Here is a 14,064-nt window from a genome sequence, read left to right as displayed (position 1 = left end):
TCCTGACCCCTCGTGAAGTCAATGGGAGCTTTGTCATTGACTTCGCTGAGGCCAGGATTCCATCCCTGATTTCTATTGCAAGCTCAGTCAGTTAATCACAGTGTGATAATAGGTAAGTTATTTACCCTCTCTGTGACTCAGTTTGCCCATCTGTAAAATGTACCTAATTTATAAGGTTTTGTGATGTGGAATTAATGTTTCTAATGTTTAAACTCATAAATGAAAGTTATTTTATAAATGTTAAATATTAAATTATCTTGTTTAGAATTGATCAGGTTTGAGATTAAAAAGTAAATATTTCCTCTGAACATAATTTTGTAGCCACGGTAGCTATAGGGATAAAAGCCATCACCCAGAAATTTAACAAGCAGATACTTCAGCATGGAAGTGTAAATGCTACATGTAAATATTGAATGCTTTACAAATTATACCATGATTTGAAATCACTTCTGAGGGATTTTGGAATTCCAATAGGATATTTTTCTTAAAAGACAACAATTATTCTCCACAAAGTGTTTTATTTTTCTGATGAATGATAGGAATTACATGCAAAGAGAATGAAAGATGCTTTGTTGTATTGTATGATAATCTATCATGAATTCCTTGCCTCACATTAATGAAATTGTGAACTGTTATATCTGTACAAGATGAATGTGTATTGGAAAAAATGTACTATTACTGTTTTTTTTTTCCACCCCCAGAGATTTGATACAGTTGCCTAGGAAAGAAGAAGATACAGACATTGCAATGAAACTTCTGGTTCGATGGGCGTCTTGTGGCCTTGAAGATGTTCAGCTAGTAAATTACTCTGTCTTGCTTGACCTGCCAGGCTCTTCTTCAAATACAGTAACTCTGAAAAATAGTGGCGAATGCTTTTATCCTAGTGGACAGAAGTGTTACAGGGAGACCAAAAAGCTTCACAGCCAAGACCTTCTGTACTCATACGCCGCTTACTCTGCCAAAGGAACTCTTGAGGTAATACAGTCATTTGTCTTTGTCACTTACAGTAAAATAGAATTAGAAAACAGCTTCCATCTGTCTTTAACTGGCAAGTCATGGGAATAATGGTGAAAACCTCAGGCTAGAGATGAGCAAACAAATTCAGATAAATAAGATGTAGCCCACTCCTCAGCTCAGACCTTGAAATGAACTTGAAATGATCTGTTATGTTGTATTTTTACAATTAAATGTCAGCTGTCTCTCAACTGGTGGGCCTACACTTCCTGGTTTTAACTGGATATAAGAATCTGAGAGAACTTTGTCTAGAACTTTGTCTTCTCCCTATGCTTGCGTGAAGGCACTGTTGAGCAAGCCCTGCCACTTGAGAGAGGCACACAGAGAAGGTAGGATGAGTTTCTTTGCAGTGAGATCTGGTTTAAGGACAGGATTAGGTGCCAGAAACTCATGAATGATAATCCTGGGTCTGACACATTCTCCATCTCTGGCCTTGGGCAACTCATTTAATATCTCTGCCTCAGTTTCCACATGGGGGTTATAAATCTTACTTACCTAGCCAACAGGGATGTTGTGAGGCTGCATAAATGTTTGTAAAGTGCTCTGAAGAGGGCAAACGCAATATAAATTCCACTGTTGATATTATTAGTGTCATCTTTCTCCTCTCCACGACATGATGTGTCACACACAATGAAGCAGACCCTTTTTATCTTATTTTATTTCCCCATGCTTCAAAAATAAATTTAGTTTGTTTTCATGACTAAAATATTAATAGACCAAAGAAGTGTGGCTAGGAAGTTGAGTTTTGGGGATTCCGCCCCCAACCTCCCACTGCAGCCCTCAACCTTTATACTTTCTGAACATTGCCCATCACTATGAGCTTTATAGTATATTAGGGTATGTCTACACAACAAAGAAAAACCCAGCCTGTCATAAGTAGTTAGTTAAGGGTTAAGTTCTACCTGTAAAGGGTTAACACAGACCTGGTGAAACACCTGACCAAAGGACCAATCAGGGAAGAGAATTTGAAAATCCCAGAGAGCGGGAACTTGGGTCTCTGTGTTCTTTGTTCTGTGTTCTTAGCCGTCTGGAACTACACCAGCCCAGATGCTTAATCAAGTCTGCTCATCTTTCTGAACTAATTTCTTCTATTCAAGCTAGTGAGTATTAGAAGTACTGGGTAATTTCATATAAGAATCCTGTGTCTGCAATTCTGTGTGTTTGTATTGATTATTCGTAATTTTGCCTGTATTGTTTGTACTGAGGAAAAGGGAGAAATTTCTCCAGGGATTAATAAGATTAGACCCTATGAATGTCTATCTTGGATTCATAGAGATTGTGTATTTTTTTCTTTTTTTATTCTTTTAATAAACTCTTTTAGGTTCAGGACTTGGTTAAGTTCCTTACCTATGGATTCAGGGGAAGGAAGCTAGGCGCCACTCTGTGGAGACAAGGGTTGTCTCCAAGCAGAGAAAGCAGGGAAGGGAGAGGGAAGTGAAAGGAATCTTTCTCCCTCTGTGATTTGATCTGTGCTTCCCCAGGAAAGTCTCTGGAAGGAGGAGGGGGGAACAGAGGGGTGTCTCGATTCACCGAATTAATCGAGTGGTGGCAGCAAGAAGGAAACCTACCCTAAGGGTTAGGGTGGGGGGAGAATACCTGCGGGTCCCCATCTTTGAACTCACAAGCTCAAAGTGGGGGTGAGACCCTAGGACATGGTGGCAGCGGTGGGATCATGTCCTAGGGTCTCACCTAAACAAAAAAGATGTTTTTACCAATGCCGGCTCACCACACAGCAATTTAAATTACATTTCAAAATTGTTCTTTATTTACTAGGACTTCTGCATAATGAAGCAGGAGCATATACGCACAGCCTACATAGACATTAGTGGTGATTGAACCCTGGATCCTGCAGCAGGAAAAGCAAAAGACGCACCGTTATCACTTGAGCCAAAGGAATAATTACTTTAGCTATATCAGGGTTTTCAGAACAGCAGCTAGAGATATGATCATTGGTTTATATGGATGTCGTTTTAGAAAAGGCTAGACCCCAATGGATTATATGCATGTGCTCTTAGAAAAGGCTTTCCTCAGTGTCTATAGGTCCACAAAGTGCAAGTCCCATCGGTGGTAATGAACCATGACCACATGTATATTTATCTAGACTACATTGTTATCAGCATTGTTATCTAACCTTGGACTTGGCGTGCCTAACACACAGATCGCTAACATTTGAGCTAAATGTGTAAGTATCTTAAACTGTGAGTAGCAGGTTGTCATCGTTACTAAAATAAGCCAGTAGAGGGAGACATGATCACATGAAGTAAGGCAGCAAATTACATTTACTTTGGATGTCAAATAGCCTGGCTATGATTGAAACATCGCAGTTTTTTTTTCTTTTTCTTGTAAAAGATACTTTGTAACAAACTTGGCATAATATGGATCATTTTAATTTTCAAAACCTAATGCAAATTCTTCGCAGGAGCTAGCTTGACATAGAATTTACGGTCCATAAATAAACATGAGTTTCTGATACCAATGATATTTGTTTGAACTTCTAGCAGAAAGAGCAATTAAAGAATTCTTAAATTGTAGTAGCCAGGCTACCAAAACAACTGAAGTCTTACTTTTGTTTTGACAAAGTTATTTGTAGACTAGCAATGCTCGTTTTCTTTGAAGACCTGTCATGTCCATTCATCATATGGCCATTTTATACGAGCTGTCCAATTTGTACTTTCCCTAACAGCCTAAATAGCATTTGTGATATCTGAAATCTACTTCGAAAGCCAACTTAATGCAATGTGATTGATGACATGCCTTGCTACTTCTCTGTAATTCACTGTGCATTGGAAAGGTGACACTGTTTACCCCATCATAACGAGAAGCAGGTCACAGTAGGGCTCTGAAGAGAGCTGCTGTGTCAGCTGTGAAATACATATTACAAAGGTTATGTAAATAAATTAGCATAAACCAGGTCATCTTGAAGAAATAATGACACTTTTGTAATATATTTTTATTAAGTATCAACCACAATTTAATAGCAAGGTTAAACACTTTGCCTACTTTGTGAAAATAGGGGGAAAATGTGGCTAACTACAGATTATATTAAAAGAGGAAATTACGTTGCATCTAAATTATGCATTTGGAGTTAAATTTACCCCTTTTCTGAGACATCCAGCACATAGCTAATACACCACCTAAGCCAAGTAGAGCTTAAATATGACTCAAGTGGTGCATAGATGCTTTAGTGGTTCTCTAAGAGAATATACCATTATTTATGTTGTGTTCCAGAGTTTTGAATGAACTCCAGCTGTGTTCACTGTATTAGGTGTAGCTGTATTGAATAGTTGAGGGATTAATTGGAGCAGCTTGGCAGAGTTTATAACTATGATATGAGGAGAGCAGGGGCGGCTCCAGGCACCAGCATGAGCCACGGGGGGCACTCTGCCGGTCGCCGTGAGGGTGGCAGGCGGGTTGCCTTCAGCGGCATGCCTGCAGAGGGTCCGCTGGTCCCGTGGCTTCAACGGTCCTCCTGCAGGCATGCCGCCGAATCTGCGGGACAGAGGACCGCCCGCAGGCAAGCTGCTGAAGGCAGCCTGCCTGCCATGCTTGGGGCGGCAAAATACCTAGAGCCGCCCCTGGAGGAGAGGATCAAGTATGCCTCATTTTGAAGCTGAATTTTGTAGGTTGCATCAATAGAGATGTCTTCTTGCCACGGGAATTGTCTGCAATCTGTTGGGATGTGTGTCAGTGATCTCCAGAGCTTAATGAGGCAATGTGTCAGAAGGAATGGCCAGAGTGAAGGGGTGATAACACGTAAAAGCCTGGGGTGGTTGTATGGAGTACCACTGATGTTTGGATGAAGGCCAGGTGCATGTAGCTTTTGTTTGCTGTGTCTAACCTAAACCTAAATTTTGATGTAGCAAAGAGAAGGCGTTAAACGTAATCCTACAGTACTCATGTAGTCTGTAGCATCTGCAAAGGCAGAGTGCTAGTATGTATTGGGGCACAACTTCAGCGTGGGCTAGCTGCCCCAGTACAAACCCAGTGGAAATCTGGCTACTTCCACTGGTTGCTAGTCCACACGGAAGCTTGTGCCTCCACATCTTCATAACTATTGTCTGCTAGGTGTGCTAGCCAGACCAAAACAAGCATGGATATGCCTACCTGCACTCACACTGTTTGGGTGCAGCCCAGGTTCAGTAACCACAGCAAATCCCCTTGAGCTGTCTAGTTAGTGTGAGAGACCACTGACTGCAAACCGTCTAGCTTTAACTGAGCCTTAGTCTTGCTGCATATGCACACTTCATTCTTTTATACATTTTAGCATCTCCTAACACGGAGTTACAAATTTTCCTCCAGTAACTTTTTCACTATTGCTTCTCCAGACAGACAATGGGTGCTATGCACTAGTTGAGATAAATCCCAAGTGACTGAGATTGGTTTGGGGAGGATTAGAGCTGTAGATTGAGTCCCAGATGTACCCCCAAAAATCAGCTGTTTTTTGGTAAACAGCTGACATTCTATTTGAGGGGGAATATATCTTGAGAGCTCCTTGCTGAAATGATCCCGTATTTGAACTATTAACTCTATCCTACACCCCCAAGAAGCACAGCAAATTTTAAGACTATCTGTGAAAGCACGTGGATTTTCAAGGACAGCTGACCTTTAAACAAAGCAACGCTCAACCCTAACTATAGCAGAGCTGCCACTCTGCTATAATTATATGCAGTAGGCTGTGTTAATGCAATGTGAAGGTTATACAATTAAAATCATGATCAGGAAGTACAAAAGTGATCCTCACAATGACAGCCTTCACAAAGGCATGTTGCACATTTTCTTGTTTTTTTATGGTATCTGTTTAAGGCATAACTGTTTGTATTTCAAACTACACATTTCGCTAGTAAAACAAAAGAGAACATTGTGTGCTGCAGCCAGAGCAATGTTGCTGGTAGAAGTTTAACTATTGAGGGGTAGATTTTTCAAAGGCACAAATGGCAATTAGTAGAAAATATCATGCTTAATCTTCTGCTTTTTTGTATTTTTAACTGTGCTACCTGAATGCTGCACTAACTTTCCCGCCCCCTATAACTTACTAGGTATTCTTAAAGAATAAAAAAAGACAACAAATCTTCAACTATTCAGCTACAGCATTTGCAATCTCCTTTAAAAAGAGCTGCTGGGTTGGTGGACTTACAAATTCTGACTATGGATCTTGTAAGCTTGTTGGACCAATCAATGAACACTTACATAACTGTGCACTTAATCAGGCATGCGCTAATATCTCTGTGGTGCTAGGAATGGATGAGAAAGAGCAGTGCTGATCCACTGGTGGGGACTGCTAAGCATGGTGCATTGCTCATAGTCCAGTGCTGTGAAGTAAGTGGAAGGGTAAAGGCACTGCAGGTTGATGGAATGATGAGGATACTGCATCAAGTTCAACACTAGTGTAAGGCCTGGTCTACACTTAAAAGTTAGGTTGACATAGCAACAGGGCTCAGCGGTGTGAATTCACAGCAAGGTCGATGGAAGAAGGCTTCCATCCAGCTACCATCATTCACTGAACTGGAGTTTCTACAGAGATGGAAAAGCTCCTTCCATTGCTGCAGGAAACATCTAAGCTACCATGCTACAGGGGAGTAGCTACAGCACTGTCTTTTGTGCTGCTGTGGCGCTCGTATTATAGATGTGGCCTAACAAGGCAGAAGTCAATAGTTGTACCACTTTTAATCAGGATTGAAGTGTGCTCAGTCTAGTCACTGAAGCACTGAGAGAGCCACCTGGAAGAGAGATTGTTTCATGGGAACCAGCGGAAGTACTTCTGTCAGTGTATAACAACTTTTTTTCAGAGAAAAAAGTATAATTTTCTCTGAAATTGTATAGAATGGACCAGGAAAATTATGGAGGGGAAGGAGACTAAAGGTCTAATTTGGGTTTAGTGTGTGAGTGCTGGGTAGTGTTCGTGGCCTGTGGTGTGTAGGACAGACTGGATGATCTGATGCTCCTCACAGCCTTGAACTCCGATACGTTTTGTCAGTGCTGGCATAGAGCTTATACCAAACTATGTGGAAGCCTCTCTGCACCATGGCTGAACATGCCCTGCTTGCTCAGTGGTAACCAATTGGCTTCTTTCAGCAGCTTGTGAGCACATGGGTAACACATCTGTTTTAACTAGAGCTAGGCAAATAACTCATCTTTTTTTTTCCAGTTTGGTAGTTCCAAGTATATATTTTTTGTTAGGATCAAATAAAATATGAATGATTTTGGATTTTTTGGTGACACAAACAAGTCCATTTCAGGTCTGTTGTAGAGTGTGAATCTGAACCTGTCTTTCTGACATCCCAGGTGAGTGCCCTAACCACTGGGCTAAAATTTATAAGTTGGGGTGGGCAGCAGCAGCAGCATCCCCTCCTCCTCCTTTGCCTGTGTTGTGAATGGCTGAAACTACTCGTCAAATCTGTGAATAGATTTGGGGTGATCAAAATTGCATTTTTAATTGAATAAACTCTGAAAAAAAATTGTCCAACTCTAGTTTAAAAGTACACATGTAGGCTTAAGGAAATGTTCAAGTGAGCATTCTAGTATGCAATTTTCTCATGATATATTTGTGTTAAATAGCAGTTTTCCTCAAGCCATGCAAAGATGCTAGTCCTTAAGAGTATTTTCAGGCCATATTTCACATTTCAAACCTCAGTTTATTCTTCCTCTCTGGTGGGATTTTTGTTGGTTTGTTTTAAAATGAAGTAAAGTGGGTGCTTTTTTGTGTGTGTTTGTTTTTTCCAGTCTCAGTATTCAGAAATGATTTGTAGGAAATTTGTTCAAAATTTAACAAAAAATGTCACCTCCAGACGGAGAGCCAATATGGAAAATGTCAGATTGAAAGGTGAAAGTTGTGACTGTGAAAATGAGCTTTTAATAGAAACCATTTTGGAACTGTTCATAGAATATCAGGGTTGGAAGGGACCTCAGGAGGTCATCTAGTCCAACCCCCTGCTCAAAGCAGGACCAATCCCCAGACAGATTTTTGTCCCAGATCCTTAAGTGGCCCCCCTTAAGGATTGAACTCACAACCCTGGGTTTAGCAAGCCAAAGGTTAAACCACTGAACTATCCCTCCCCACACTAGCTAAAGCTGGTGTTAGAACTGTATATAGTAAGAAATGCGGTATTTTATACAACCCTGAATTCCTGTTACTCTAAGCAACTGCACAACTTGCAATCTAAAAATTAAATAACCTTTAGAGTAAACAGCTATTTAATAGTCCCTTCAACACTGTGGTATTTATGGATGATTATAAAATACAATAAAGAATAAGCCATCACTTGCTTCTGTTCCTCAGAAAATAAGGACAGTAAGTGCTAAAAATGTAGGAACACTGTCAATATAAAGTCATTGTAGTTGGAGACAGATAACAGCCTATCTTGCCTGGACATCCTTGCTTATCTGATATTTAATCCTCTACCACAGGGAGCAGTAAGGCTCTCATACTGTTTTATTGGCCATAATAATCTGATCCTTGCTCTACCAGCAATATGTCAGACTGCCATGAGAACTTGAAATAAACACACTATAAAAATAAACATTTTGGATCACTGCACTGAATATTAATTTTAAGTGCTTGATGGGTAGGAAAAAAGTAAATATAAATAACAGTGGAATGTGCTGTGAATTAGAGCTGGACACTCAAAAAGATAAGCAGTGGGATGTTTTATTCTTTGATGCAGCATGATATATCATGTCAGAAGGAGCCTTTAACAATATGTCCTATCTTGCATGTTATTTAGACATATTGTCATAGACTCTAAAAAAGAAATAGCTGTCCTATGCTATTGCAATGGCATCAAATCCATGGATACTTTTCTACAAGATAGCTGTTTTCTATCTAGGAGAGCAAAAAAACCCACTTTTTTTAATGCTTTGAAATAATGGCAACATTGATAAAATCTGTAATTTCCAACCTACTAGGACAAGATGACAGTCAACAACATAAGTTTTCTTAGATCACCACTTGAGGACACTGCCAATCAGTTTTTATTAAGGGAGAATACACAAGAATATGTTTTAAGCTAAACAGATCAAGAAGAGAACTATTTTTATAGCTTCTTTATAAAAGGTATGATTAAAATACTTGATTCTTTCAAAGTATCAAGTGACAAATAGTTCAGAATAGTTCTGCTGAGGATGGATTTCACAGAACTTTCTAAAAGCTTTAATACATGATTTTCTATAAGAAGGTGGGTAGTGGCCTGTTTACAGACTGCATTCAGGAGTGGTATACCATAAAAAGCCATAGGCTCAAAGCCATTATAGTAGCTAAGATGACCAAACTGTAATATTTGAAACAAACAGCTAACACAGCCTCTTCTAGTGAAGACTCTTTTTGGCAAATGTCTCTTGAAAATCTTTCAGAGAAAGATGAAGAAACCAGCAGAACGTGTCTTGACATTGATACAGTTGCACCAAGATATACATAAACTGGACCAAATTCTTAAAAAGAAAAACCAAAACCAACCAACCAAACAAAAAAACAGGTAGGCCAATGTTTGGCATCAAGGTGCAGTTTGGATAATCAGGTGCTTATTTCAGCTGTCCAAATTCCTGAATTCCTGATATCTAGGAGGGACTGGAAAAGTCATGAGAAGAGGCGCTGTCTCATATTTTCCATCTCTACTTCTGGTTGTGGCTAGACATACTTCAGAAACGCACTTCTTGCTGTGCCTCACAGTTCTGGTTCCAGTCCCAGAAGGATTCCACAAGTTAAAAATAGAAAAAAAAAAACATGTGTAAACAACTCCGGGCTTAAAAGTTTAGTTGGATTCTAGAGAGCTTCTCCCCCCCCACCGTCCTTACTATTAACTATAAATAAATCTAAAGACTAAAATGTGTTGTGTCTGACTTTCATAATGAATATGCAGTACTCTCTTTCTCATTCATTAGGGGCCTTAATAAGTGAATTAGTAATGAGAAATACCAGTCTTATTCTCATTTGTCATATGTCCCTGTATGTCACAGTTCAAAGAGAAGGTTATTAAATACCATTATGGGGTGGTGTTGCAAGGTGCTTCCCAACCACTCCCTACTCCTCCTCCCCTTGCACCACCCTGTGCAGAATTATGCCACCATTCAGAGATGAATCAAAATTATACCCTCTGTTGTCTACAGACTGAGAGACTGCTTCACCCTAGCACTTTCTAGCAGAAGACCAGGTGGATGAGGGAGGAGGCTAGGCCATGGTCTCAACCCCCATCTGCTCCAGCCAACTAAGCTGATTGGGCCTGAAGGAGAGAGCATGCTGCATTGATATCTAGGAGGGAGGTTGCCACTTGATGCAAGCTAATGCCTTTCAGGCATGATCTAATCATAAAAGTATTTGTAGAGGATTAAAATAGGATGAAAATCTAGAAACGAAATATCAGTAAATAAGACTTTAAACTAAGACTTCAATTCCTTAGGGTTTTTTTCTAAATATCCATGTTAGTGCTAGCATTTACTTCTAAAATTCACAGACTTTTAAGCCCGGAAAGCCCATTATAATCATCTCCTCTGACCTCCTGCATAACACAGGCCATATAATTTCATCCATTTACTCCTTTGGGGAGCCCCAAAAATGATGTGGATCATTTCAACTTAAACGTTTCACTGCATATATTGTGACTGATCAATGATCACCCTTTGAAAACCAAAAAATATGCAAAACTTTCCAGCTTCGTCTTAAATAGAAATGGTCACTGCAGTGTTCTCTACAATAACTATATGCAGTGTACAGGGAAATCTGCAAACATTAAGGTGACCTCATCTAATATTTATCTAAGCAAAATTGCTAAGTATTTTTAAGGAGGGCCATGGTACAAAGTTTATGATATTTATCAAATTTACAATCCAATTTTGCACACAATGCAGAGAGTAAGACAAATGATGTTTGTAGAATTTCAGGAATAGGACTTTTGATGTTGAATGATAGATTATTAGGGAAATTTGCATCTTAATCAGAATTTAGGTGAGTGCATGTTAAGCTCGTTGCTTGTAATGAGAAGGTTTTCTATTTCGTGATAGTTTTGCACTCATTACTCTGGAATATTGATTGGTCAAGGTCATGTGGGTCATAAAAAGAGGGTCAAGAAGAACTTGGTTTAGGTTTTCTTCAGTGTATTCAGGAGATGACGGTTCTGTAATAATGTCCCTAATTATTCTAAGGGTGGCAGGTAATTATCTTGCTATTAAATATTGCCTGTGGCTAAGTATGCATGCAGTAAGTCTCCAGCTTCCTCAAAAATCTACCACAATTGCTGGAAACAATGTAATTTAATCCCAATCACATCAGACCATGCACTTGTGGCAGACAGGGGACCCTTCCCATCTGATGTCCCTGTCTCACATGAAGGTGGACTAGCTATATCCTCTCTGTGCACAAGATGTAGAAGAGCCTCATCAGGTCCTGTTTGTAAGAAGGGGAAGGTCTGTGTCAGAACTGTAACACACTTGTCTTTCCTTTCCCCTCCTTTTCTCTCCATCCTGTATCTGTGGCACCAGCAATTAATCCATCTAATGCATACTCAGTCTACGTTCACTTGTCCACAAAGTCCCTTGACTATTCTAATTCTCACACCATGCCCATCACTATGGTATCTGCGTGCCTGTCTTTTGATTGGTGAGCCCCCATCAGGGCATCTTCCTCTGTGTTGGGGAAGTGCCCCATTACACAGGATCCCAATAGCTGGGGAGCTTGGCAGGGACTGGAAGGTAAGCAGGATGTCCATAGCAGGTGCAGAGGAAAAGGGTCGCTGAGCCTTTAGTGGATGGTCAGATATCTGTTGGCCCTGGGACCCATACACCCTCCCTCTCATTGACGGAGTGACTTGGGAAGAACATTTATGTACAGTTGTCTTCCCCAGGGCCATACGCCAGCATGTTTTTTCTGCCAGAGGTGGCCCTCTTTCTTCTACCCATTGGTATTTCCCATTAAAATAAGCATTTAATAATTGTAAAAAATTAAACCAGGCAGTTAACTTAGGCTTATGCTAATCCTCAGGGGTTTAACAAAACCAATACATGTAAATGGAATGCCACACACTTGTTTCCTTTAACTAACATATGTCGGGGAGACAATGCTGAATACCAGATGGCATGGGACTTAATGTAAACTCTTTTCAAGATTCAAATGTAGCTTTAGGATGGTGTGGGCAAAATATGAAGGGCTGGGTAGGGAAGGCTGGGGAAGGCTATGCCTCCCCAAACAGCAAGGCGTGGCCTGGCCCCGCAGAAGGGGTGGGGCCAGGGGCTAGCCTCCGCCTCGCTCACTGCACTGCTGGGGCATTGGGCTGGCTCCTCCGCAAGCCTGTCCTGACCCCGCTCCCTGGCAGGAGCTCGGGGGCCAGAGGGAAGGGTCCTGGGGGCCGGATGTGGGCCGCGGGCCATAGTTTGCCGACCTCTGCTTTAGGGGATAACTCCTGCCAGAACTTGAAGACAAACTGGGTATCCTGCCTGGCTGTTGCATGAGTATTGTGGGGCCTTATCCACATAAGAGACTTGCTAAATGAGTTGGATGATGTCAGAGTAGGGTGACCAGACAGCAAGTGTGAAAAATCGGGACAGGGGCTGGGGGCAATAGGTGCCTATATAAGAAAAAGTCCCAAATATCAGGACTGTCTCTATAAAATCGGGACATCTGGTCACCCTAGTGTCAGAGGGTCAGGCTAACCTATCCTGGCACCTAGTCATCCTGGCCTCAGTTTCCTCTGTGGCTCTCCAATAAACACACACATTTCAAATAATGTCTGTCCTCCCTACATAACCTTTTGGGGTCTGGTTTAATGAGCCATAACAAGAAATAAACAGTTCACTAGGTCCAAGCAGTTCCTATCCTAGTCACACCGGGGGGCTAGCTCAATGGTTTGAGCACTGGCCTGCTAAACCAGGGTTGTGAGCTCAATCCTTGAGGGGGCCACCTGGGGATCACGGGCAAAAATCAGTACTTGGTCCTGCTAGTGAAATCAGGGGGCTGGACTCAATGACCTTTCAGCTCTATGAGATAGGTATATCACCTTATAAAATACCGGTAATAATAAAAAAAGCCCATTAGTTGAGTACAGGAACCTAGGTTCTTCCCCTGTTCCTCCCACAACTTGGCTCTCTCCAACTCTTGCACAGTTCTAGTCCAGAACTCCACTATGTCTCCTGCTCCCTGCAGGTCTCAGTTGCTGTGCAATATGCGGCCCTGCTTCCAGGTTTCTCTCACATGATCCTTGGTCACCTGACTCAGTCTCAGGCCGGGCCTGGATAACTGTCCAAAACATCGACAGGCAATTTGGCACAATTTGAGAATGTAGTCACTTCTGCTTAGGGGAGGCACAGGCCACAAACATATCTACACTACAACTAAGCTTAACAGGGAAGAGCATGTGGCAGAATCCCATCCTGTGACTGCCTCTGTCCCCTGCTATCAGTCATCAAGAATAATGTACTCATAGCACAAATGTTTGCTATTTGAAGCACTCTAGCCATTTCATTTGTTAAATCTGAAATCCATTAGTAAAGTAATCAATACAGAATACAGTACCGTAATTAATGACAGTGCTAAAAAATGAGTGTAGCTTTGGAATGGAATTGGAAAGTCAACATCAGAAGATAGTTATAGAAAACCTGTATGATCTGACTTTTTGCCACTTCTTTATAATGAAGGTACTATCTGATTCTCCAGACCACCCTTTGTGTACTTTTTGTAAGGGGACAAAGCTGCTTTCCAGAATCTTTAGTGTCTGAAAAATGCAAATATCTACTTGATTAAACATCAAATAAAACTATATTATTCTCACATAAAAAATCTTATTTGATTATTGATTTGGTTGATAATTTCTATAATATTAAATGAATATTTGCATAAAATATCTGTAACAAAAACACTTGAATCCACTTTCAAACAAATGTTTTCTGTTTTTCATCCAGTATTCTTTTTAAAACATTGCCTTAGTGCTTTTAAAAATATCTTTGTAATGTTTTCACACGCCCTTTTCTCTAAAGAAATATTTAGTTCTATAGTTTGTGTAATGTTTTAAAGCAAGTAAATTCACATTAAATGTGAAACTTGTCATTTCAGTTGTCACAACTACCCTTTTG

At 40.6% G+C, this 14,064-nt stretch overlaps 1 protein-coding gene across 1 annotated transcript in view; it reads left to right on the top strand.

The window, feature by feature from the left end:
* Positions 1-14,064, top strand: part of NAALADL2 (N-acetylated alpha-linked acidic dipeptidase like 2) — a 651,889-nt gene that overhangs the window by 243,712 nt on the left and 394,113 nt on the right. The window contains exon 3 of the mRNA XM_039489638.1: positions 702-975. Within this exon, the coding sequence (XP_039345572.1) occupies positions 702-975 (274 nt within the window). The remainder of the gene's footprint in view (positions 1-701; positions 976-14,064) is intronic.

Source organism: Mauremys reevesii, linkage group 9 (genome assembly GCF_016161935.1).
Source record: "Mauremys reevesii isolate NIE-2019 linkage group 9, ASM1616193v1, whole genome shotgun sequence".
Taxonomy (NCBI): domain Eukaryota; kingdom Metazoa; phylum Chordata; order Testudines; family Geoemydidae; genus Mauremys; species Mauremys reevesii.
Note: the sequence above shows the minus strand (reverse complement) of the source record. Positions and strands in the feature narration are given on the sequence as shown.